The 27201-nt window shown below is 40.7% G+C and overlaps 3 protein-coding genes across 6 annotated transcripts; 1 reads left to right on the forward strand and 2 right to left on the reverse strand.

The window, feature by feature from the left end:
• Positions 1-1016: 1016 nt before the first annotated feature.
• pld2 (phospholipase D2) lies at positions 1017-14734 on the reverse strand. 3 transcript variants are annotated; one of them, XM_028422551.1, is made up of 24 exons: positions 14336-14734; positions 11333-11488; positions 11107-11234; positions 10119-10261; positions 9883-9976; positions 9579-9644; positions 9451-9509; positions 9118-9363; positions 8889-9032; positions 8708-8791; positions 8525-8603; positions 8151-8261; positions 7849-8046; positions 7610-7766; positions 7398-7516; positions 7150-7263; positions 5925-6029; positions 5516-5604; positions 5242-5355; positions 4910-4956; positions 4502-4636; positions 3451-3604; positions 3135-3252; positions 1017-3062 (listed from the first exon to the last, which is right to left on the reverse strand). In XM_028422551.1, exons 2-24 carry the CDS (start codon positions 11463-11465, stop codon positions 2838-2840), a joined length of 2862 nt encoding a protein of 953 aa, XP_028278352.1. In that variant the 5' UTR covers positions 11466-11488; positions 14336-14734; the 3' UTR covers positions 1017-2837. The 3 variants fall into 3 exon arrangements, with proteins under 3 accessions (XP_028278352.1, XP_028278354.1, XP_028278353.1); XM_028422553.1 differs by lacking the exons at positions 1017-3062; positions 3135-3252 and adding an exon at positions 4788-4800 and having other exon boundaries at positions 3467-3604; XM_028422552.1 differs by lacking the exons at positions 1017-3062; positions 3135-3252 and adding an exon at positions 4710-4800 and having other exon boundaries at positions 3467-3604.
• A 778-nt stretch (positions 14735-15512) lies between these two features.
• Positions 15513-21360, reverse strand: chrne (cholinergic receptor, nicotinic, epsilon). Its single transcript, XM_028422555.1, has 12 exons — positions 21163-21360; positions 19017-19150; positions 18855-18899; positions 18668-18777; positions 18418-18573; positions 18242-18342; positions 17960-18160; positions 17303-17417; positions 17080-17194; positions 16797-17004; positions 16553-16686; positions 15513-16462 (listed from the first exon to the last, which is right to left on the reverse strand). The coding sequence occupies exons 1-12, from the start codon at positions 21230-21232 to the stop codon at positions 16295-16297; spliced, it is 1557 nt and encodes a 518-aa protein (XP_028278356.1). The 5' UTR covers positions 21233-21360; the 3' UTR covers positions 15513-16294.
• A 2375-nt stretch (positions 21361-23735) lies between these two features.
• Positions 23736-26940, forward strand: gltpd2b (glycolipid transfer protein domain containing 2b). 2 transcript variants are annotated; one of them, XM_028422556.1, is made up of 4 exons: positions 23736-24256; positions 25309-25367; positions 25496-25674; positions 25819-26940. In XM_028422556.1, exons 1-4 carry the CDS (start codon positions 24187-24189, stop codon positions 26426-26428), a joined length of 918 nt encoding a protein of 305 aa, XP_028278357.1. In that variant the 5' UTR covers positions 23736-24186; the 3' UTR covers positions 26429-26940. The 2 variants fall into 2 exon arrangements, with proteins under 2 accessions (XP_028278357.1, XP_028278358.1); XM_028422557.1 differs by having other exon boundaries at positions 25309-25358.
• The last annotated feature ends 261 nt before the right edge of the window (positions 26941-27201 follow it).

Consider the following 27201-nt stretch of genomic DNA (forward strand, 5'->3'; position numbering starts at 1 on the left):
AGTGGACTTCAACCTACGCAGCTGTCTGCTGTGAGATGCAGAGCTGAGGTCATCTCCTGACATACCTGTGCTGCTTGATCCTGCACTGCTCTCAATGATCACTAAACAGACTCTAAATCTTAGGTTAAATTAAGTAATAATTGTGATCATACATTTGGATAGATTACATATCCTGTATCTATTGTCATGAAGTGACCAGTATTTTCCCCTTTTATTCAGGAGGACTAATACTACCAGCAAAAATTCTCATGAAATAACAGTATAAATAACACTACAATAAATAATTTAATATTTAAAAACATAAAATGGTAAATGTAGTTTCTGTATTTCCTTAAATATACATATACATTCTTGCATTTATTTTACAATTTATTACCAAGTTCATATCTACTTATGGTCTTCTTAAGCTGCCTGTAACAGGTGGCACACTTTGTAAACAAACCTAAGTGAATACAGATTTTTTTCAAATGGTAATAACCTGCAGACAGCGCCGATCACATACTGAACATGTCAGCCTCCACATAGAACATGGTGTCATATCTCCACTGAATAATACTTCAATAGTAATCAACCCCATTTCCAACAAGATTTGATTTTTTTCATGTAGATTGTAGTTTTAGGCGAAATTGAGTCGCATCGTTATACTATATGTCATAGAAATTATATTATAGTAAAGCACATGAATGTGCATTTATAATAGTTGTAGCTAATATTTGTGGAATGTTTTCAAATAAAAGTGAAAGTAGATATTTATTTAATTCATACATATATATATACTTAAAACAATTTTATTGAGGAGACATTCAAATACAAGGTGTTCCTCACTCTATTTAATTAAGAAAGACTATAATTTCTCTACCCCTGAGTGTTAGTAGCACATACATCAGTAAGTCTAAGGTATCAGCCTACATCTACATGTTATAGTTTTCACGGAATGATCATGTTAAGTATAATAGATAAACATGTTTTCATTAGTGGGACATTCATAGAAATGTACTGATAATGCCAGCAACAACTTTAGTAAAAAAAACACATTTATAATAGAAACAGTGTAAGGGCACTTTTCAGTTTACAGACAGGAAATACCTTAAATACCACTTAAAGCAAATATTGAGGATACAAACACCATGGTAAGAGTGTGCAGGAGCTCATGTCTATCAATGAATGTGCATAGTTCTGGAGTTAGCCAGCAAAACAACATTTCTGACTGCAGACAGTCTTACTGTCTCCTCTGTGAAAGGTTCTTCATGTAGAGCACCTCTGTCATTTGTCCTGTTCATAGTTTACTCTGACACCACCTGGGTAGTGTTGTTGACTCGTGGGCACATGTTAAAAGTTTATACAACATTCTCACTTTGACATTTCAACAAGGTTTCATGTTTGGGTGGAGTCAGATATGGTCATGTTGTTCATACCATCCACTTTCTTTTAAAATATATGAACTGATTGATAAGTCAGTGGCCTGAGGTAAATAACAGATTATATTTATAAAGCCACTAACTTCATTTTTTTTCACAATCACTTGATGAGTTGAGCTGCACATGCCTGTAATAAGAAACTCCTTTGATCTTTAACCATAAAGCTAAGAATGTAAAGCATCAGGTCTCATTTATAAGCTTCACATACCGTGCCTCTGCTGGTTATCCCTAAAAACTGATGATACAGGTCTAATTTTGACTACTTGAGATTAAAAATTGCTCCTTAATTTAATTTATAACAGAGGCCAGTGTATTAGAAAAATAGTATGTATTTTGCTGAAGATAGATAGATTTGTTGTATAACTACTTTTCTCACCAATGCTACAAATATGTCCAGTGTGAGATAAATACCAAATAACTAAGTAGCAGTAGTCCTGGTCATGGCTCAGAATAAGGAATGAGGATCATTTAAAGAAAATCAGCTAAACGTTAGATTAAAACATAACCTGATAATGCCCACAAATTGTATCAGGTATGGTTATATGGCTACTAAAACCAAAAGATGAAAAAGACATGGACACAAACAGCCGATGATGTAGTGATCAGAAAGTGGAATGTATAATTCTGTGTTTATAATGGTATTTTTGGCAAATCCCCCTTTAAATAAAATCCTTGTCCACCTGATCATGTATCCAAAGTAGCTCTGCTTCTACAAAATGGTTGGCTCTTCTATTATATTATTTTTGGTACAGCCTCCCAATTTAGTAAGTTATTCCTCTTATCAGCAGCGCTCTCCATTTTCTGCACTATCTAGGCTTTATTTCAGCTACAATCCAGTCATCTCTTTATATCCGTCACCATAACAACCACAAATGTTCTGACAGATTTTCTGGCACTGCAGTGAGAGGTGAAGCCTCAGAGGGAGAGAGTGAGAGAGAAAAAGAGAGAGAGAGGGAGAAAGAGAGAGAGCCACCCACCCACCCACCCAAAATTCTTGCACCAATAAATGTACTCTATGTTCCTAGATCATGTGAGATGCTTGATTTCCAATACAACCTTGCAATCCTCTTCTGACTCATACATTCATTTATGTGTGCTTTGCTCCAGCAGCTGCCCTTCAGATTGCACTCTAGTGGTTATGAAGCAGACACTGTGAACAAAGCTGCCTAGCACAGGTTGTTCTAACAGATTATCAAGCATGATAAAAATTAGTGGTTATGTTCAGACCTGTCAGTAAAAAAACATATTTTAAAAAATATTAGTGATTACAAAAGTGTCTTCTGGCTGTACTCGCCGCTCGAGTAAAGGTGCCACTTTAGTGTACTGTGCTGAATATTAGTATTAATTAAAACTGGATCGTTAGTGGTAGAGCCACTGTTTTCCAGTTGTATAGCAGTCTGGCCTGGAGATGAACTGCTGTTATGTCCACAGCTCAACCGGAGCTATGCCTTCTTTTGTGCTCAGAGGGGGCAGCAGGTTTTCCTCACAGAGGAATTTCAGCGGGAAGTGGACTAGCAGCCCTCGGATGGCCTTCAGCTTCTCTAAGGCCTGCTCAGGGTCTGTGTCGCAGAGGCGTTCCTGGCTGGAATACTCCTTCAGGTCTCGCATGCTGTGTGCAGTGTTGCAGGGCAGACATTTAAAGACCTGCAAGGGGTGAGAAGAAAAGATCAGAAAACTGAAGCTGCATGTTGCTTCTGATCGAGCATCAGTTCTTACCTTGTCATAAATGGAAGCGTTTGTTTTAGCAGTTTCATTCCAGACCAGGAAGAAGAACTCATCGCTGATTGGATCATCAATATTGATACTGGGGTCTGACGCAGCACCAACCAGAACACTGGTACAAGAGGGAAATATAATATTGGCAAAAAGTTTAGTATGTACAACAGCAATCTTCTGCCATGCATATACTTGGTCAGTCACAGAGAAATCACTGAGCGGATACAGTAAGTTTATGCTTTAAAAACTAGATCATGACTACATACATATAATGATTGTTTGTAGGTATTTCTGGAATAACATGCTGTGTCACTACCTGAAACACTCTTTGCGTAGAGCAAGTGTGAGTGGTCCTGCCTGATACTCCTCCCCTCCCATGATGGATGGGACCCTCTCTTCATCTTCAACAAACACTGCCAGCTCACTATCTCGGCTGCCCAGCATGCTGCGGTCATTGATGTTGGCTGATCCTGGAACACAGGCGGTGGGAGAGGAGCAAAAGCATTTACAATCTGTCCTAACTAGTACACGAGACTGAGGAAAAAAAACACAATACTGGCTATATTTAGAGGGAGAGCTTCTTCCCCTCACTGCTGTTTAGAATATATGCAATCAAATGCTACCGGCTTATACTACATAAACTGAAGGTGAGTTAGTTGTGAATTAAGCTGTATGACATGGGTTCTGCTCTTTCAACCATCATTCTGCCAGTCCTTCACAATAAAACACTGCAATTTTCTCCACAGCAGAATATATATATGTTAAATGGTTAAGCTGCCACATGAGATGACAAGAGCAGAGCAAAGACTCTCTAACACAAACAAGCTGCACTGATGATATTAAATAATCATAAAGGCAGATGCTTCCTGTCTCCTAGTAATGAAAGCAAGGCAGAGGATAGTTAGTATGCCTACCTAGAAGATCAGTAGGTTTGTCAAAATAATCTAAGCTGATGTGAGCAGGAAGACTAAAGTTCAGGGTGATTTGATAAATGTAGTCACAAGTGTACGGTATATTTAGTGCATGCAGCAGTGTGTGCATTGTAAATGCAGCTGCAGTGCATAATAAGTGTAAAATGAAAAGCATTCATCAGCATCACTGAAAAACCAGTTCAGGATTGATGGACTTGACCACTAAGAATGAAAACTGGTATAGAGTAAAGAAAATATATTATACATAACATAATACATAAGCACCTCCAGGTATTAACCTTGTGTTTAAACAAGTACACAACAGAGACTCAAACACATTTTATTTGAATATGTATGGTACTCACAGTGAAACCTATCTACAAACTACTGTATTTTCACAAATACATCGACAACAAGTGCTTAACACTTATAATGAGTTTGTTGGTGGCAACTCACCAATGATGTAGCAGCGGTCATCTGCGATGAGGGTCTTGCTGTGGACATAGATGAGCTCTGTGACAAGTGACTGTGAGAGCTGGGAGTGTGTTCTGAGGCCACAGAGTGTGATGTACTCGGTCCACATATCTTTCACTGGAGGGCAGATCAGAACGACATCACTCACAAAGGATTATAAAATAATACTAAGATTTAGCAAGAGACTCACACACACACAGCCACATGGATGTTTAAACAGGATGTGAAAAGGAGTGAAGAATGAAAATGGAGGCTGCAGTGCAGATACCTAGTACCAGTAGCTTCAGTTTAAAGGAGCAACACAAGGAGATAGAAAGAGACATGTTAGAGAGGAAGAGTGTCAGGTGGATTGTGAGGTAAACGTTGCAGATTGAGCAGCAGAAAACTCACCTTCACTAAGTCGTGAAAGGATGGAGTGCTCCCCTCGGCACATGGTCCTAGGACAATACAATTTAAATAAACATGACGAGCAGAATGTTTTCAATGATTGACTAAATACACACAGTTGCAATAAAGTCTGCATACTTCAGTGTGTGCTATCTGCATGTTAACATTTTCAAACAGAAGAAGTACGCACCATTGTTTGTGTTACTTATATTTTCTTTATCATTAAGCAAAACCAAGCAATGATAAAAGCTCAGATGTGGCTGCTGTGTGTTATAGTGCTGGTTCTGGTCAGTGGGCTGAGTGCAGGATGATAATGGGAAGGAAAAGGCTCTCACCTGTAAGTCAAGTGCAGAATAGCTTTAATGGCATTTCCCCCTCCTGTGCTCAGGTCTCCCTCAAATCCAGGAAGGAGAGGAATCACCACAAACACTCTGTACTTCTTCTGCTCTCTGCAATAAGACACAACGTCAAAACTGTATGTTGGGTAGAAGCGGATTTCTTTCTCGTATAACATTGACTTGATAATGAATATTTCTCGATTCAGCACAGATTTCATGAAAAACTGCTTTTTAACTTCATGGTTTAAGAGAGTGTGACCTCAAGTCAGACCTGTGTGCACGCAGGATTCGATTCACTATTGCATCACCGATCTCGTTATACACGGTCTTCTTGTCAGTGCAGCTGATAAAGAACTGGTTCTGAGGACAGAGATAAGGCAGATGGTGGCTCAGTATGAGGTGAGGACTGAAGCAGGTAGGTAGTTGGCATGATCGGACTGTATTGAGACTCAGGAAACCTCATAATGAGACACATATTGGGCACAGAAACTCTTAGTGATGTGATGTGATATGTAATGTTCTGTGTTGCAGCTTAAGGAAGCATCACATGCAGACACCCTGATCAGCACAAACAAAACAAGTGTAGTAGTTTCATACAAATCAAAACACATTCTTGGGCAATTTTGCTAAAATACTTTAGGATGCTCTTCAACAGAGAGCTCAGAATGCTGCGGTATTACCTCGATGTAGATGTAGTGCTCACTGTTCTCGATGGTGTGGATGTATGCATTGAGGATGGAGCTCTCACAGGTACCCGTTGACCAACGGTCAGCAGAGCGCAACACCTGAGACAATACATACACAGCAGTGTTGTTTATGACTCATTTTTATCCAATTACTGTATGAGCACTGGGGACAAATTAACATTCAATTATATTTCAAGACACTTGGTTTGAGGAACATGTGTGCAACGGTGACACTGCTGCTGCAGGTCTAAGACACGTGACATCTGAGGCACTGAAACCTGAATAAATAAGCAGCTACTAAACCTGATAGGAAAGCTGCCACATATTGAGGAGTAAGGCTTACAGTTACAGGCCACCACCTACAACAGAAACAAGATACAAACGAGAGAAAACTGAGAAAGCTGTTGTTTCCCAAATCTCACTGAAGTCTGAACAACTTTAAAAGTGGGACATATGATGATTGATTTTTTAAATATAGTAAATGTCGCAATGATCTGACAGAGTTAATCATCTTTACAAAGTTGCTATATGTAGCACATTCAGCCTTAATTCAATATTATCTCTGTCCATTGTGGTGCTAATGCTGATGTCTCTCCTAATCTGGATCAGTTTTCCCATCGAGCCTGTTGCAAATAAGATGCTTCCCCTTGTAATCCCTCTGTGTCCTTGGCAGTGCATTTGTTTTCTCTGGCTTTACTGAACAGGATAAATATGTTGGGAGTCATTTTGTTCTACAGGCTTCACTTTTGTTCCACCATCTGCTGCGGCAAAGAACACCGAATACTGAATGGCTGCATTTCATGAGCCAGAACAGCGTTTCTTTGTTGTAAAAGACATCCATCTGATTTCCTGTTAGATCCGACCCTGTGGTCCAAGATGTAAAAACTGGAGTCAACAGGGGCCATTAATCCACTGGGCAATGGTCATGTTAATTAGAGTCATTTTATTTTTTTTCTGGACAGGTTCCTTTATTAAAACCAAATGTGGAAACTTTGCAGCACTCTGCAAATTCTTTGTATTTGTCCCGATTAAAGCACTCTTTATATAAGATCCCAGTGGAGCTTCTAAGACTCAAAAGTCTCAAAAGTTCTCATACAAGCACTGGAAAGCGCTGTCTCTACAGTAAGGCTCAAGCCTTCAGTTTGCCTTTGGTTTTCTGTGTTGTCACCGACCCAGTTTCTGACTTCAGAACATTTGATGTGTGTGTGTGACTAAATACCTGCACTTTGGCTTTCTTTGACCCAGGGACAGTAAATGGCAGTCTGTGTGCATTACAGTGAGACTTGGGAAGGAGGTAAGGATAGAAGTCATCCTTGTACTTGTTTTTGAAGATCTAAAGAAGAAAAGACAAAATAAATATGTTCATAATTTTTATAAATTGAATTTCAGCTCACCCGTCAGAGGATTTATTATTGTCCTGTTCTTTAAAATAATGATGATGTTTATAAACTTTCTCTGATGTCTGACCTTGGTGAAGTTCCAGCGTTGAATGAAGTGACGGGCAACATCTCTGGCAGCTTTGCCGTGGACAGTTGCAGACAGATCACGCCACGGCATGCGGGGAACTTGGGTACGATCGACATTATCTGGAAAAAACAATAAAAGACAATACTTTCAACTACCTGCGATGATCTCTCAGAGTGTCTGCTTTTGATACAGAGGGAGATTTAGATGTGCACCTTCAAACGGCCTGTCGAGCTGGACCCAGTCTTTCTTGATAAAGTTGCTGTAGTCTTTCCCAAGCCACAGTTTTGTGTTACCGGTCAGATCTCCTGGCTTTTGCTCTGCTTGTGTGACTGGTTCAGATGGCTTTACATTGTCAGCCACACCATTACCCTGGTTAACAGAGTCAACTGTCACATATTGTAAACGCATTCAAACTGGAGCAGTGCCAACTGACAAAAGTAATGCATCTTACATCCACATCTTCCTTTGGCTGCTTCTCACTTTTTTCAGGCAAACCAAGGTCAGTGAGCCGGTACTGGCTGTCATCCCACCTCCCAAATGCCAGGTCAATCCCTCCTACGAAGGCTATGGTTTGGTCAATGGCCACCATCTTTTCATGGTGAGCCCAGAGGAACACCACAGAGGACACATGGTCAGGATGCCGCATTACCTGACGGATCACAGAGGCAAGGGTAACATTAAAATGTGAATAAATACGGTAGTTAAAATTTAGTAGCTTTTCTCTGTATAGATTTATGCAGGGAGATGGCAGACCTTGATGTTAGGGTGCATGTCCATTAGAGTTCTCTTGCTGTGCTCGCTATTGATGCCAAGTGCTATCTCCATCTCTTTGTACAGCAGCACACATACTTTGACTCCTTGTTCCTGCAGAGAGGGTTCAAAAAACGCATTGTCATTAACAAAGACTGCAGAGGTCATATCAAAATTGAAAATTATTTAAAGCCTCCATAAATTAATTCTAATTTTTTTAAGTGTTCACTACATACAACAGCCACATGTACTGTATGTATCTTTCAATGATAAACATGCTGTTAAATGTGTTCTTAATGATCATTTCTAGATGTATGTAAACAGAAACAGTATTTTTTAATTTTTTAAAGCAGAAGAACAACATAGAGAATCCTTACTGCTTTGCGTTTGAGTATATTATCCAGCCGCCAGTAGTCATCAGTTGCTGGTCTCTTCAGAAACACTTCAGGACTGAGCCTAAAAATAAAATATCTGCATTAGAAAACACATCAAAATGTAGCCAAAACACATCGGTTATACTAAAAATGTGATCAGTAATCCAGGCCTTTCCAGACACATACCACCAATCTGTGATGAAGATTTCCTCTTTGGCATGTTCAAGAGCATCAGCCAGGTCTGCAAAGTAGCCACTTCCATTCACATACCTTCAAACAATATGAATCAATAAACCACAAATGTTAAAAGTTAAAGGAGGGAAGCAAAAGGTTATTCCATTTATTACAAATGTCAGACACCACTGACCATTTTGTAAGAGTGTTGGCTCGCGATGGAGCAAATCCCCCAAAGCGCTGCACTTTGATAAAGTCACAGGTTTCTGCCAGCCGGTTGATTTCATGATTCCACCAGTGGGTTTGTCTGTAGCTGCTGCACTTGATTATCAAATTCCTGATCAAATAACAAGCAGGCTACTTGTGTTACAAACAAAGCACCTGCACAGTTCTCAGTACATGCAAATACAAAGCAGACATACCGTGTGAAATTTTCAATGCAGACTCCATATGTGGTGTCGGTGTATGCACGGCCCACTTTCACATTGAACTCCGGATCAAACAGCAGCACAAAGTTGATGCAGCCATTGTCTCGGTTCATGTACATCAGGAAGGAGTCTTTCACCACCAACCAGCGGCGGGACCAGCGGAAACAGACCTGATGATGGCCAATGCAGTTCAGGCCCTGGACCCTGTGACCCCCAGACCTCTTGGAAATAGGTCCCTCCCTAAGATAAATGAAAACACCTCAGTCACACATTTAGCCATATCTTATTGTACTTCTATCACACACGCAGTATGAGTGTTTTGCTTACAAGCCTTTGGGACCAAGATCAGTGACAAAGGAGAGAGCACCAATAGAGAGAAATTCCAACTGGAAGAAAAAAAACACATTGAGACAATGTGAACATGCTGCATGTGTATAGGTGCAACACTTGTTTACCATGCTGTGGTCATTCCTGCAGAACGTGTTCTCCAGCAGCTCATTCAGGTACTCCTCAAGGTATTTCTAAAAATACAAAACAGGATTTCTCAATTATTTTTGTAGACATGATAAATAAATACGTATAAATTATAACATTTCTTTGAAATATATAAGAATATCAGGATCCTTTAACATTTGGGTCATCAGTGTCTTAATAAAGCCTGACCTTATTAATAACTATTTTTTTGTGCTTCCTTACATTACACACATGATGTACTTTACATACAGTTCTATATCTGTATCTGTTTTGTTTATTTGATACCATTTTGCTTGACGTTCTCCTGGTCCGTTCAGTCCCATGTAAGCTGGGCATTTCCTCTGACATGGTTCTCAGCTGCTGCCTCTCCTTTGCAAACCTTTGAGAGAAATTTGAATATTCAAAACACTGACTGCGCTGTGTGATGGGACAATCAAAACTCAAAACAAGCCAGATTTTCCAAATGCTCATGTCTCAGAGTGAGAGACGGATTTGCATGACAGAGAGAAACAGGCACTGACCTTCCAATAGGCAGCAGGTGAAGCATCATCTTGTGCTTATAAAGGTCTCGATGCAGCTCCTGGAAGTGCTTGTACTTCCTCTTCACTGTCCAGTTGAAGGGACCATGTGTGAGGCGCACTGTATATAAGGTTCCTACATTGACCTGGAGAAACATTAGTTAAATAGTTTAAAACTGGAAATTTTCATTTGCTTAAGTTGTAAATGTTCTGAGCATATCACTATAGGTTAGAGCATATTTTATATCTTGAGTCTTATTTTCTCAGCTTTTGGTTGCATTCTCTCACAAACCAAGTGTCAACTACAGAAGTCTACAGTCCACCTCTACAATACAGTAGATCACAGCTGAACCAGGAAGTGTTTCAGTAAAAAAATAACATCTAAGCTTTACATAAGTAAAGCTTAGATGTTAGATGTTAGATGTTAGATGTTAGATGTTAGATAAAATATCATCACTTAATCATTTTGCCATGATCGGCAGACAGGTTTTGTGAGGTCACTGTGATTCTCACTTTGCACCTTTGACCACCAAAATGTCATTGATTCACCCAGAGTTTGTGCCAGATTTAAAGTAAATCCCTTAAATTTTCCTTCATACTGGCTGCAGCAAAAAAAACAAAACAATCAGCATCACTGAACACTGTTGACTCAATACAAATCTGGTTTACCAAACATCACATGTGCATTCTGAATTACACCCGACACAAAGGAAGTCCCAGAGTAATTAGAAGGCAAAGTGTATATATAACAACTTAGCCTGCTGGTTCAAACACAAAGTTTAAACACCCAAACAACAGATGGGGACAGCAGACTGTTGAACTTCAATAGCTTTAGGTACGATCAAGGTAGTCTGGATGTCCTTTACCATGCTTGAAATCATGTAAGGGACACACAGTGGGCTGTTCTATGTTTAACAGTTGGCACAATTCATAAGAATAAGGATATATTGTATGTGTGCTTTGTCTTATACCTGTAAAAAGACAGATGTACCTTTGAGCGGGTGGTGTGTCTCTCTGTGTTGTCCACTCTGCATGTAATAGGAACACCAGGTATTAAGTAAGGTACACCAGCTTCTTTGATTTCAGGAAGATGATGCACCACGAGGAAGGGGCGGCCGTCTGCAATCAGATTAGAATTGTTATAACAAAATGAAAGGATTTCTCACTGAGCTACCCCACTCATTACACCTAATATTTAGTCTGTTTTTTTTTCTCACCACTGCTCGACATGAGGCCATCGATCTCATCAGGACTCAGATTGTGAATGTCTTGTGAGAAGCGCCTCCTGTTCAGGTTTTGGGCAGCTGAGTTCACCACCATTGGCTCGATTATTTCCTCCGGACTGGCCATTGTACTGTTGTTGCGGATGCCAGCTGCATCAATCACAAACAAAGTATTATATACATATGTATAAGTATAGTTTTAGGTTTACTCGCCTATTCGCTACTAACTTTTTTCTATTTAATGATAGGTGTTTATTAGCAGTATACTACTAGCATAAGTAAAAACAGCAGCAAGTAGCAGTTCCTTCTGAACAGCAGCCATGCAGTACTGGCAGTCGTATTAAGCCAATCAAAGTGGCAATGGCACAGTCATAGAGAGTCCTTCATGTTCATACAACAAGAGATATGGAAATTCAATGTAAATCTCACCATTCAGGGACTGATTATATTAAGCACAACCGTAACAGTGCCAAAAGCTTTCATATGCTGATGGTATCTACCTGTGGATCATTTCATTGATATTAGGACACATGAGAAGTTCATGACAGAGCCGCCAGCGAGGACAAAGGGTATGTATGAAAACCTTTTGTATGGTGTATGTGTGGGGGTAGATGTCTTTGAATGGCTGAATGTTTCCTGGGAAACAAGGCAGTAGAGGGAGGGAGCAGAGACAGAGTTTGAAATAAAATGAGGATTAAGCATAGCCACCTCTATACATCCTGAGCCTTTTCATTTCACACACATGCCATAAAAGCTAAGGATCCCTGGCATTAAAACGGGTCAGTCTTTATATGTTCACTTGGTAGCAGACTAGCAATAAAAAGAAAGGAAAAATCTTTTTGCTCTGAAATCTGGGGTTGACTTAACAAGAAAATCTTGTTATTTGTTTTCTTTGTTGTGTTTGTTTTGTGTCTGTAGGTACAGCGCTGTGTGTGCACTGGTTACTTAGGTTACCGCCAAGCTAAATACCCAGCACCCTCTGCAACTAGAGCTAGGCCGGCAAGAATGAAGTGGTGTTTCTCCTGAAATAACATTTTTCCAAGTGACCATGTGACATACTGGTGCTTGTTTTTCACACCTTTTGAAATTTGTGCAAGTTTATAAGAGAGTGACAGCTCCTACGCTCTATAATACATGAGCACATGTCTAAATTTGCTGACTATATTAAGAGACACCCGACTGATAGAGCGGATATGCATGTGCAGACACACACAGACTTTACCAGGAAATCCTACTCTCGGAAAAAATTCAAGTCACATAAACACATGAAAACACTGCACTGAGAGAGCAATGGTGCTGAGGTATTTATGTTATGTTTATGCGAACAGTGGGTGTGACTACAAGTGAAACTGAGCACCTCCAACAATGCAGTGCTTCACCTTCAGAGGCTGAGTAAGGCTGCCCAGATTTCCATTCTAACCAAAAACCTATCACAATATTGTCTCAGCTTTACGGTGTATACATTATAATGTATGTAAAGAACTGAATGATTTGATGTGTTTATTGATATAAGATGTTGCATGGTTTCTGTTGATAAACACAGACTAATGATGCAGTCTCTGTGGATTTTTGTGGTTAGATCACAGATCATCATAAGGTAAGTGGTGTTTATAGTCACTTATTAACAGGCTAACAATTTTGCTTTACCAAAGTTCATTTCTGATCATCAGAGAAAAACATTTATAAGTTGTCTGCTTGGACCAATGGTCAAGAGAAGACATGTCTATGTGTGGGTAAGCAGTGGTGCATTATTGGTTTAAGAAAGATGTGAGTGTCAAACTTTTTCAACTGGACAGGTACTTCTTCTGACTTATTTGACTTTAAACGGCTAAACAATATATATAAAAGCAGTGGCTGTCCAAAGTAGTGTGGATTTGTAATGAACTTCTGCAGGAGCTCATTTGTAGCCTATAAATGACCGCACATAAAAGTGCTATTGTTTGGGAGTTTCACCCAGACCCACTGAGGTCTGCAACTACATATAAACCATGTTTCCCACCAAACAGTTAGAATGAAGAGGAAGCTGCTTGGATGAACATCTTCAAGAAAACTCTACAAGTCCAGACATCTTGCTTCAACGTATTATGACCTGGATGACTGAGAATATCAACAAACATAAAAAGTGAACTGACAGTCTTAACTGATGTGTGAACCTGCTTCAAGTTAAAGGACCAGATAATTCCCAGAAATCCAACTGGCTGCTAGTTTCACTATAGAAAGTGAGATGAGAGAAAATGCACACCAAGTGCAGCTAGCCAGTAATATTAGTTGAGACTAAGTTAACATGACCTGTGTCTTGCATACGTAATCTTAAGGAAGGTGTGCCTTTCCTGTCTCTGACCTATATAGCCTACATATGCACTTCCACATGACAGAATGTGAGTATTAGTCATAAATTCCTACATGACTAAAATAACAATGCTGAGTCAACAATCGCCTGTGAGAGTTCTAACACAATACATTGTCGCCCAATATAGCTTTTTCTTATGTTTGCTTAGAATTAAAAAAAAAATTTTTTAAAGCATCTAATTTGAAGATTTGTAACATATGTGGCAAAATCTTATGAAGATGTGCCCTTTAGATTAGAGATGATGATGATGATGGTGGTGGTGATTTGGATTAGACTGAATGTGTGCGCCTCCTGTCACAGCTGAATGGATGGGACACTTCTTTATTTTAATCTGTTCAGTCCGTTCAAAACACCAGGAGAACCATTCCGGCTGACCAGGCTGAAAAACCTGAAGGCTAAGTTTTGTCGTCTCCACCCATTAGCGAGGTTTCCTACAGCGACACGTTCCACAAAACAACTGCACCATCATTCACAAAACTATAACGATAATGCCCTCTTTGTTGTGCAGCATGCAATTTTTTACGCATCCCTCTGATTTTAGTGTGATCGTGTGAAAACCGCAGCTGGATGATCTTAATAAGCGACAGCACTGCGACGGCGCAGCGGAGTGAGATATGTGCCCCAACTTTAGGCCCAAAATTACTTACTTTCGGCTCCGCTACAGCCACGGATTACTCACAAACAGCTAATCCACACAGATGATACAAAATAATCCACAGTTTATTCAGGACGTGAGATTTCACCGTATCCCAGGCTGCGTGTCAGGGGACAGTTCATCTGTATTCCCTGTAGGTGATGCACTCTTTAGTCCCTCCCATTGGGTGTCTGGTGGGACAGAGGCAAAAGAAAGCGGTGACAGGCTTCCTGCTGCTTTAGCATTGAAGGTCTATACATATTCCTTGTTTTATAACAGTTACGTATGAGAAAATAAATTTTTTTTTTTGGCCTATTTATGATAAGGACGTAGTATTTTGTTCACATGACTGGGAGACAGACACTTTAGACAAGTCCCGACAGGGCGCCAGCAGGATAAACAAAGTTTCACAACGATGTGGTGGAGACTAGCGGCACGTGTCTGACCCTAACCTGCTTCTTATGTGTTCCACTTCCGGTTAGGCTTTTCAAAGTTAAACATCAGTAGTTAAAATTTATCTCTCTTTTATACTGACACAAAATCCAGCGCGTAACTCTGATTTTATAATAGTTTTGTACTTCGCTGCAGGCATGTTGACAAAGTTTTTTCAAAAGTCTTAAATTATAAGCAGCGACAAAAACTCTTTCACTTTATTTAAAAAAAAACTTGCACACCGGAAGTACATTTCGCGCTATAGCTTCAGCAAACGCTAGCTAAAATGTAGTTTTGCTGATATGTCAAGTAGCAAAGATTAGAGTACATTTAATCACAATTACAGCTGATAGGAAGTACAAACAAGATCATAACAGTCCTGTCAGGTGATCAGCCATCCAGGATGAGATAAATCAAGTGATATTTAACCACACCCTTTCATGGCTGCAGGGTGTGAGCCTGCCACAAAAGGGCTGTTCAGAGACTTGTATAAACATATACTTGCTAATATACTTACTTATACTATATAAGTACATATAATTTATATATATTATATCATATTATTTAATTAAAAAAATCAGACATACAATAAATGTATTACAGTAAGTGAAGCTGTGCATACCATATAAAGTCAGCCAAAGCTTACATTCAGTTCTGTCTGCTTTGTTTGTAGTACAGCTTCACACCACATGATGGTGCCAACCACACTACAAGCACAAAAACATGTTCTTGTTGCTCAATAAGCTGATTAAACATCATGGTGGACAAAATAAAGTATTTATTTAAAAAAGAAAACCATGGCACAACAATATGACAATAACCTAGGCCATCTACCTCTAACAAGACTTCACAATAAATAAGTCATAGTAAGCTGAATAAGGCTTTAATTGAGGGCAGGCTGGCTCATGTTACATGCACCAGTTCTTCCAGTAAGACATAGTACATGCATGGAGACTCTTAATGTTTTCCTGTGGGATATATGGGCAACATGGCACATCTGTATAAAACCAGTTCTTCGCTTAATGAATCTTCTTTATTTTCTGTCCAGCAACACAGTTCCAGTGCACACTGCTTTGTGTAACAGTGTTAATGTGTTGACCCTCTCGGCATTTTCCAAAAGCAGTTTCAGCTTTTTTTCTCCAGAAACACCTAAGACCTACAGTCTGAACTGGATTTTATATCAAGACCAGAGTAAAACTAATATGCTAGGTATGATTGGTATTATGATGGGCGTTGCAGTAGTGATTTAAAACAACTTCTTTCACTAGACCTGATCAGTCAATTTAATATATACATCCTACACCAAGTTGACAAACTTCAAACTGAGTTTGAGTGAAAACCCTCAGCTGCCTGATGCATGTTGCTAACACTAAGTCTGGTTTGTTAATAAGAACACAGACTTGTTGTGATCAAATCCCTGCTGCACAGACTTAACCCAATCCCAGATCATAGCCTAGGAGTCAATGAGTAAGACTACTCACCATTACAGACAGCATGAGGCACAAAGTGTTTCAACCAAGATAAAGGATATTTTTCCCTCTTAACTTGGAGCATATTTTTTATTTTCCCCAGGAAATGGAAAATCTGGAGCCCGGTTGAAGTGTCCAGTTAGGAAAATCCCCACTGTCCCGATAATGAATAGGAGAATGGCAGCCCAGAAACACACCTTGTCAATCATCTTCCCGATCAGAACCCAACTCTCAATTTCCTGTGTGTTTTAGAAACAAAAGTACACACGTCAGTCTAAAAGAAACATAGAATGTAAAACTGCCGTAAAAATTCTTAAAACAACACTCACAGATCCAATGTTATTTTGTTGTCTTGTGCTCTCAGCAATGAAGTTGCAGGCATCCACACACTGCTTGATCTCTGGTGCAGCTTGGGCCAAACTCTTATACAGGTTGGCTGTGCTGCTGACATCTATGTTGTCCACTAGGTGGAAGGAGACACTCACAGTTAGTAGGCATTACATCTCAGGCAGATATGTGGTATTAAGGTGAGCATGCAATTAAGCTGAAACTGTTTCAAAATAAACATCTCACCAATTGATCGTGTGAGTCCGTGCCTCTCTCTCTGTTTGTCAAACATCATTTCACTGCGCGGCTGCTTCAGTACATATTCCTCTGCTCTCTGCATGAGGCCAAAGGAGCTGCGTCGTCTCTCCCTCACCCCGTTTACTTCAGTTGTCACCTCACTGTCATCCACCAGTGGAGACATGCCCAAGAAGCGAGGTACCATTTCCAAAAAGATCTACCAGAGACAGAGGAGACATTTGCTTACAAAACAGACAGCTTGAATAGACTAATGTGACTGGGGTTTGCTTACGCGTTTGATGGTGTGTGACATGGTATGAGTGCTGGGGCTGCGCAGCGAGAAATTCAGCACCACAATTTGATTAGTAGCAATTAGAGTGGTGACACACATGACAAAGATCAAGTACCTGAGCAGGACATAAGAAAGGATGTGAGTTAGAGAGAAGACTAAAAACTATTCAGACAAAAGGAAAACACAATCAGCAGAGGGCAGCAGAGAACACACAGGGACTTACTTGCCAATCAGAGGGACAGACAGAGACGTCTCAGGGACTTTCTGAGCAATAAGAAAGAGGAAGACAGTCTGAGCCAGCAAGACAGAGATGGCCACTGTCAACTTCTGTCCTCCAGCTGTGAGAGGAGAGACAGAGACAGGACACAATCAAAAATTGGATACTTTCAGTGAAATCGCTTTTACTGGGTTGTTTACATATACGTCTGGTCATGTCGCTAGGCCCTGAAACTGCTGATATGACAAAAGGATCATCAGGTATCTCCCACAGTTTGGGACCCCTGTGTTGCTGCTGGTGGACTACAGTGATCACTAGAGACAGCTACTGGCAAAAATCATGAAGATTTAGTGCAGGAAGCTGACAAGTGATCTTCTACCAGGACAAGCAGCACACAAGCTTACACTGGTGATGGCTGCCTTCCATGAAGGAGGATTTGAAGTCACCCAGCACCTCTATTCACCTTATTTGGCACCCACAGATTATTTGCTATTTTGGCAGTGATGATGATATCACATTTCTGGCAGGTGCAAACCTCTACAATAAAAGGAACAGTACACTAAAAAATATATGAGCTACGTTTTCTAAAACTGACTCCTTCTCCTTGAGGCTTTATTACCTGACCTCTATTTGACATCATTAGTAAACAGAGGTCTTTCTGACCTTGTGCAGGTAAGAAGTAAGCCAATACGACCAATGAAGAGATGAGGGAGCAGGGCAGGATGACATTGATGATGTAGAAGAGGGGCTTCCTCTGGATGATCAGATTGAACAGGATCTCCTGATACTCCAGGTCATCTGGAGAGTACCGAGTGTTGATCACTTTCCTGGCAGGACGATGAACGATGGCCCACTCACCATTTTCTGGAGGACGACAGCATAATAAGCGAGAGAGGAAATGTGAATTTATATAATATTGTATTATCGAATGTGGATGTACAGCACCTGTGAACGCCTCAGGGTCGATATCCACCCACTCAATAGTTTCTTTTGTTTCTCCTACGGCTAAGATGAGGACCACTTCATTGGCACTGTAGGTTTGGGATCTATAGACAGAATACAAGAGACATACAGTAAAGAAATAGATTTGGAATGATGCGTCTTTTAAGATTATACCACACCTGAATGCTAGTGTGCAGTTCTGATAGTCAAATGGAAAGTAGGTGATCTCAATGGCACAAGTGCTGCGATAGATAGCAGGAGGCAGCCAGTACATCCAACCAGTGTTACTGATCAACACATTGGCGTAGTAAGCCACGTCAAATTTGCCATCAATGCTGCGGAGAAAGAGAATAGAGAGGCAGAGGAGTCAACATTAAAGTGTAGTCAGGAGGACCTACAGAGTTTCACTTCTCTTTGTTAGAGCCTTACTTGTTCTCAAGGACTATGTCAGGAAGCCACACAGTGTTGTATGGGACACGAATAATATCAATGCCGTAATAGTCAGAGGTGTTCCAGGCAAGGCGATAATCAGTCCACTGCTGTAGATGACATTTGAGAGAACTGTCAACAAGGACATTCAAATCTGAAGATCAGTATAAATAGAAGGAGAACTCACAATCTCAATCCACACATTGGTCGTAAGAGTCTCTTCCTTTTCATTCTGTGGAATAAGTGAAGACGTACAATAGCCATTACTGAATGATGAATAATGCTGTTGATGTGTGACAAAGACGCTGAAATGATGATTGGATTTGTTCCAACAAAATCAAGCCCTCACCAGGGAGATGAGGTTAGTGAGGGTCAGCTTGATCTGGACCTCCACCTTGTCTTCAGGATGAACCACCGGGCGAATGTTCTTGTTATAACCTCTGAACAAGTCACTGATCAGCTCTGTCTCCTCGTTGCACTGTGCTGCATGGAGAAAAAGATGGATTGAGGGAGCTATCATAATCTATCCTAATAATTGTTCTTACAATAATGTCCAAAGTTAACTAAACATTTTCTTTGAACATCATCATAAGTGCTATAAATTAACTTCTGTTAGCTACCTTCTGATAAATCCAAACCTATTTTTCACAAACACAGATAGAAGTGTCATCTATTGATCAGTTATTGTGGGTCAATTCTGTTTTCAACAAGTGTTTAGAAAAACACAGACCGTGTGGAGAAAAACTGCACACGCTACCACAACAGTGATCTTTTTTGAATAAAGTGGGAACTAAGTCAGAGCAAAGCAGAGGTTATTTCCGACCCTTTGCATCTTCCCTCCCAGCTGTCACTATCCACAGCTCAGATTACACAGCAGCCGGGAAACTCTAAACTAGGACTTCAAGTCACACTCAGGTCATCTTTGACAATCATCCATAATGCCATTGGACAAAAAATGATGACAACAACCAATTCAACAAAGCAGTAAATGTGTCGGCGTCCCTGTGAGAGGCTCATTCCTCAGTTGGGCTAGCTCAATCAGGTACAAATATGTCACATAGTTCTAAGCTGTAATTCACCCATGGGACAATATGTGTAGCAGACAGTGTAATGACAGCAATGAGGTGTGTCACCCCCTGAGGCATTGTTCATTTTCAATTGTTAAATAATGAATTACATGGAAGAGCAAACAAAGTTGACGTATACCGGTAAATGTTGAACTGCAGGTTCAGGTGTGTTTTGGAAAAATATGAAGATTTAGAAGATTTGGATCGATCTACTAAAAATACTAAAGCTTTAAGGCTCTGTTTTATGTTATTGTGTCATTTGAATGCTTCAGTGGATTTAAATGATTGGCTGTTCGGTGATGGATGGACACAAACTGATGCTAATGCCCCTTTTTATGCACAAGCATTCAGAGAGCTCATTGTAGTAAAGAGTGTCAGTAACAGATTTGATGTGAGACTTGAAATGAGTCTTGTGAGCTTCAAAATGCTTCTAAATACATTCACTCTGTCAACTCATGGGGATCGGTTACATTAATATGTGGATACAAAGTACAGCTAATATTTTGTGTCAGCGCTTTGACCTCTCCACTTCCTGCAGCTGACACTCAAGCCTGCGGAAGGGTGGAGGTGGTTCACATGGTTTGGAAACAAGAAAACTTTCGGCAGATAAAATGTTTTTGTTTTGTCATTTGGCTGAACTGACTTGTTATACTAAAAGAAAAGCAGAGCAGGAAGTGTAATAGTCAAAGCAACAGGCACAGTAAACATTACAACAGCAATGTTTGTCTGGGGCAAAAGCAAGCTCATCCCAGTTGACTGTGTCTCACATCTTCATGGATGTCTAGTTTATGTTCCAGTTCTGCATGTCAGCCATGTTCAAGTCAATCCAGTTGCCTTGATTAGTTTGGAAGCTCATGTAATGGCATTCTGGTTCTGAACATAAAAACTCTACGAAGCCTGTAGAAGCTAAAATCACACTTTGACTATAGGGTCATTTCAAATGTTGCTTTGATGTTGTAGTGACCAATTAACAAAAGAAATATCAATGTGTTCTTTCCCACAATATATTAATATATGCTAAGTGTCAACACATTGGCAAAGAGGATTTTTTTACAAAAATGCCAAGCTGATGGACTCAAGATTTACTCTGTATAGACCAACCCTTAAATGGTGTGTTACATGGTTATCACATGGTTGGTTAAATTGTAAAAAGTTTAAAATGATGTCAAAAAAGTGAATGCATTTTATCATTGTAAATCAATTTTAAAGTAGGTGCACAATATGCACAAACAAATGTGATCATGTACAAAAGTGTGAAGTGAATGTGTGAGTTTTCAACATGCATTAAGGAAAGTCTTTCATACCCTGCTAGCTACTGCAGAGTTTCAGAGAACTGTGATCTTCTGCCTGCACATGACAGGCAGAAGGCTTTACAGGCAAGACGACAGGCTGCCAGTGAATCAGGATGTGCCAAACTGCGCCACTTACCCAGACCCATCAAAGTCCCCAGAATAGATACAACTCCAACAAATATCCAAAAACTACGTGCCACAATCATGTTCCAATATCTCTCCTGCACTATATTGAAATATAAAGTTTGAGAGAACGAGAGTGAGAGAAGACAGAGAGAGGAAGAGCTCCAAATCCCCCCTCACCACCAAACACTCTGACTGTCGCCCACCCCGGCTGTTGCTGTCCCTGGCTCAGATTACACAGCAGCTGGAGGCACTAAAGCAGGACTTCAAGTCACACTCCGGTCAACCACAATAATCATCATCATCATTAGACAACACGTACATTAGACAACAACTGTGCTCATGCCAACTCTATTTCTAGGTGACACTGACTTTGCATGTTTGTGTTGCACTTGTCTGCCTGCCTGTGTGTGTCAAACTGAGGAGAAGGCACACAAAGCCAATGGTTGCAACAAGGTAAAGAGGTGCCAGCATGTGCAGGCATGCTCTGCCTCTCTGCTGTGTATTAATACATACAGCAGACCCTTACCACTTCAGCTGCAGACTCCAGGAGTGACATAGTGTCTACAGGCTGCTGGGGTTAGAGGTCTGCAGGCAGACAATGCTCATAAAACTGAAAAACTGTGCACAGAGGCTCAGGTCTGCTTCAAGATAAGTCTTTTATATTTTCCACAATGACAAGTGTCAAGATGTTTTAATAAATCAAATCAAACACAGGGGCTGAATCTGCTATTATAATTAGTGCTGTGAGTAACATAAGTAGTGACTGTGTGGCGACAAGGGCAACAGTGGTTTTTGGAATGTGCCATGTGAGTTGCAGACTATGCGATGTACTTCTAAATATACAGTTAGGAAAACAGAGATGAGCTTCTTTAAGGTAACTGGAGCCTCCAGAAGGAAGATTATGTGTCCCACACTCAAAGACGGAAGCTGTCCAGCTTCAAATCCAAGGCTGTCTGTCCACTGACAGGACAAGAACTGTGAGTGCAGCTCTGCTACTCGCAAGGTTGAGCAGTACAACATGTTAAACAGTAAGTTTATTTATTTTTTCACATTTTAATATAGAGGGAGCACCAACCAAGCCAAGAATTTTCTTCCAGCTTCATCTCAAACTGTTAGACAAGGTCTGCCAGTGTAACTGTTTTTTTTATAACTAGTTTAAATATAGACTGTAAAGCAGGGGCTTCAAACCATTGTAAAGTTAATGCATTTGTATGTGCATATGCAATGACAACATTTTGTAAATATAGGCACTGACTGCTGTGCGAATAGTTTAAGTAACTGAATTCACCCTCATATATTCTACATAAAAGCATCAATATAAATCAACCTGTGATCTATCAGAATTTTAAACATCATTACATTCCATCATCCTAGCCTAAAAATGTCAGCTCTGTTTATATTCAAACCTTTGTTGAAGCTTGGGACAGTTTTAGCCAGACTCCATCCTGTGGTTAAATGTTTTGACTCTCCAGATGTGGTTCTCACTACAGTAAGGCTGTGCAGTGAGACAGAGAACAACATGCTGTTGCCATGCTAAACACACAGAGTGAATTTATACCATGTAAACTACAGTAGGAATATTACTTAAATGTAAACTGTAGTTGTGAAATCTGTCCTTGATTATCCGAAATGAGTCAAATGTTTACAGATATTTTGTTAATTACTTCAGCATTTCTTAGTCCACTGTAACTGCATTTGCTAGCTCTCCAATCACATGTGGAGATAGGAAGCTGACTGTTTTTTCCACAAACAAGCATAAAACAAACAACCCTGCATGTTTTCTGAATGGGTCGCACATTTTTTCTGGGGAGTCAGCCTCCCCTCTTCAGATGCTGCCTGCTTCAGATTGGATCATCCATTGGTTGCACAGAATAAAAGCCCCAAGACCAACCACTCCCCCACCCTCCCTGCCTGGTAATGAATGCCCCTGCTTTCACTTTTTTCCCGCTCCTCAGCAGAAAAAAATACCATTGTTAAGTCCTTCTTCCCAAGCACACACGTGTAGTGTGGCTTGAAGCGTAGAGTTCAATGTCTGCTCACCTCACCCCCGACAGCATCAGACTCACAGATAGGGACCAATCACTGGGTTTCCAGTGTATCATTTCTGATAGTGATAATTGTGGAAAGACCCTTTATGATCTGCATCAGACTTTAGACCTAAGACCAAAACAGTATGAGAGTGAATCAACTTTATGGTGTTGATTTGCGTTTTGCAGAGCATCACATTGTCATATCTACAAATAGATTAGAATACACATCTTTGTCCCTTTGCTATATCAGGAAAGATCAGTGGGGTTAGACTTTGTTATTCATTGACAAACACTGGTTTGGCATTACATCCGTTGTCTTACACATAAATCAATGCAGAGATTTGCACTGGGTTGTCATGACTTTAGGGTTGAATGCTGCCACAGAGCAAAACGTTTTGTGTGTCAATGAAATGTACTACTCCTAATGGTGTGTGTGTAAATGAGTTATAGAGAGAGAGAGAGGGAGAAAGAGGGAGAAGAGGGAGGAGGGAGAGAGGGTGGAGGTGGGAGGAGAGGCGAGGGAGCAAATGTTTACTCGAGCTAACCAGAATATGGTTCATATATAGAAGATGAATCTGCTGGAGGAAGGAGGTTACTAGCAGACAAGCGGCTGTGCTTTATCAGTTAATGACTGCATTCAGCTGATCTCTGGACTCTCAGATTGAGCAACCCAACAACAGACAGACGAAATCAGTTAGGCACAGAGGCAGACTGAAAGAAAGACGTGGATTCAAAGAAACTCAGAGAAAAGAGTTAGGAGGGAGATCATCTAATATTAATAGGGAAGTAACGGTGGACAAAACTTTTTATTTGAGGATTTAGGGAGGAGTATGAAGGATTTAAGAGGACGAAGGGTGGGGTGGGGGGTCAGAGGCAGGGGTCTGGTAGAGAGTAATTGTGGTGACAACCAGTGTAGGGGACAAGTCCTCATGTGATACACAGAGGAATTAAAATAAAAAGACAGAAAGAAGTAGCAGAAGTGGACTGGTCCCAAACCGGGAAGTATGGGTGTAAAGAGCAAGGCGGCTGCAGCTATCTTAGTCCTCCTGCTGTTCCTCGGATCGCTGTGGCTTCGTGAGTATTTCTATGTATGTGTATGTGTGTGTGTGGTTTCTGTGTTATTAATCTATACAATCCTTCCCTTGTTTGGAATGAATTTGCTCCGGATCAGGAATGTGTCACATGGTGGGTTGGCAGGCATGGTGGTCACACCACTTTCTGCTCATTCACCTTTAAAAGAACTTTAAACTCCACAGAAATGTTTGTTGTTATTTTTTTCCTGTACCTTCAGTCAGTCACATCTGACTGTATTATTGAAAGATAGACATTTGTCAAAGTTTATTTAAAGTTACAGCTCCTTTTAGACTCTGCTGTGTTTATAATATAAACAAATTAAGTCAAACTCACCATGACCGGCAGCTCAGATGCTGTGCTGAATGTTTCTGAATCGGTTTGGAGGAGAGTCACTGAACAGAGCTGTTATTGCCAGTGTCAGTTTTGCAAGGTGGTCAGACACGTACATGATGACCCCTGTGTGGCCTCTGAGAGAATGCCAAGAGGTTTGACATCCCTCAGGTACACCACAGATGAACTGAGCTCATGCTTCCTATCTGATGGTAATAATAAAAATAACAATAAAGGCCTGGTTTTGAAGTTAAAGATATAAAAATAATGGTGTCTGTATGAATGTTGTGGATCTTAAAGCATGGAAATTTGTATGCTGATCTCAGCACATATAATGTGTGGTAAGAAGACTTTGGAAACGGCTCAAGCTCAGGACCAATAATTGAGCTGTCAGAAGAATGTATGTATTTGTTGCTTTAAGAATGAATTAGTGGGTTCAGACTTCCTTGTCTCCCTCTCATATTACTTTCTGCTAAGAAAACTAAAAAAGTTTTTTCAGCATGGAGATGCAAGCGTAGCTGTTGACTAGCTTCTGTACACTGAAGCAGCTAAAGATCCAAATTTGCCTCTCAGGAGCTCAGCAGAAACAGAAGCAGAGCAAAAAGACTGTGAATATTAGACTGGCATTTACCAGATGGGCAGAATAATGCTCCTTTAAAATCTGTAAAATAAATAAATAACTGAATAAATCACTGCATGACTGACCCTTGTTCTCGCTGCAGAGGGAGGTTTGGATTACCACTGGGAATCCTGTTTGAAAGGTTATAATCAGGTAAATGAGGTAAGCAAATTATGAAACAATTACTACATCACTTGCACATTACACAGATGATTGTGAGGCAGATGGGTGATTTGAATGAATCCCGTTTGCCCCCACATTCACACACCTCCCATCCCCCCCACCACCAGCTTCACCAGCTGTCCAACAGCAGCAAGGCTGATGGAGCCGAGGGCCCGCATGTCCTGGAGGGGTGCCCTGGTCAGACCTTCCAGGTCTCGCTGCTGCTCACCCACCTGCTGGCTGCACCGGCTTACACCTCTGACGTGCTGCTGCAGCCTTATCTGTCCAGCTGGGACGAGCTTGTGAAGTAAGAACATCAGATAAATATGTGAAACTGTGAGAGAGAAAGATCCATTTACAGCTAGCAGCGCAGAATAAAATCATTTATGACCTGTGCCATGATCCCCACCCTGTAAGCTGATTCATCTTGTTCTGTGTTACTCCTCTGCAGGTTCATGGAATCTCTGGGACCAATGGTGGGACTGATATCTAAAGAGATAGAAACTAAGACCTCTATAATTCGACAACTGGCCCTCCTGTCAGAGGAGAACCGTGAAGCAGAGCTGAGCCCAGACATACACTTATTAAACATGGAGGCTGAAACAAAGAATGACTTAGCGGCCTCACCGCACACTGGTACTTACCACTCTGTGCGCTCCATGATCCAGGTAGAGTTGGACCGAAATGTGGTGGACTTCCACCACCAGACAGACTCTGGATGCCGGACTCTCCTGCGCCTGCATCGTGCCCTGCTTTGGCTGAAGCTCTTCCTGGAAAAGCTGGCAGAAACGCCTGTGGCTGGCCGGCTCAAGAGCCCCTCTGAGCTGTGCCGTGAGGCCTACCAGAGCACCCTGGCCAACCACCACACCTGGTTTGTCCGCCGGGCTGCCGAACTGGCTTTCATTGCCATGCCAGAGAGAGGCTTCTTCTACCGGCTGGTGTGTGTTCAGAACCAGGAGGAGTTCAGCAGAGTGCTTGACATGGTGGTTCAGGCCACCGGGGAGGTTTACGACAGGACTCAGAAAGCTCTGGAGGAAAATGGCATGCTGGACCTGCCATAGAGAAGGGGGCCATCAGACTGGACTTACAGCACAGTTTTGCACTCTCCTCATTGTATCCTTGGTATTACAAACATTTTCTAAAGATATCACAAATTCCCTGCCAACCAAAGTGCTGTGTCAACAATCAACTACCACCAGAGTCTGACATTCCTCATCACAACATGTCTTGACTTCTCCTAACTTAGGAGCCTTTTAAGGCAGCTGATGTATTAAGGCTGTGAATTATTTAAACAGAATCCAATCACCTTATCTGTAATATATATATATATGTGTTTAAAGTGTAGTCATGCTTTGTGATTTAGTAAGCTACCTCAGGACAAGCTAGGTCTAACTGCCTTGTAGCCTTTAATTTGGAGTGGGACCAATCTGAAAAGGTATTTTTAAATAAAAAATCAACAAGTGCTGAACAAAGGACAATATGGTGCTTCATCAGAGTATGTGTGGTATGTTTGTTTTACATACTTGTGAAATTTTTGTATCATGTTCAGAATGATTAAATATCTTAGAGAAAATTCACTTTCCTATTTTGTGCCACAGTCGGGTCCAGAGATGTGAATACTCTGACATTTAAATGTCAACAAAACGGTTGTGTAACGTTGTTCACCAGCCAGCAGGGGATATTTGCTTTTTCAATATTATAGTGGATATAATCTACATTGTGTAATACATTCCAGTTTATGAAATCTAGAAGTTTTTCATATGCTAAATATTCAGGAATAGAATCGGTCACCAGCGCTAGTCTTGATCAAACTATTTAAAACCCACAAATACCT

This window comes from Parambassis ranga, chromosome 14, assembly GCF_900634625.1.
Source record: "Parambassis ranga chromosome 14, fParRan2.1, whole genome shotgun sequence".
Classification (NCBI taxonomy): domain Eukaryota; kingdom Metazoa; phylum Chordata; class Actinopteri; family Ambassidae; genus Parambassis; species Parambassis ranga.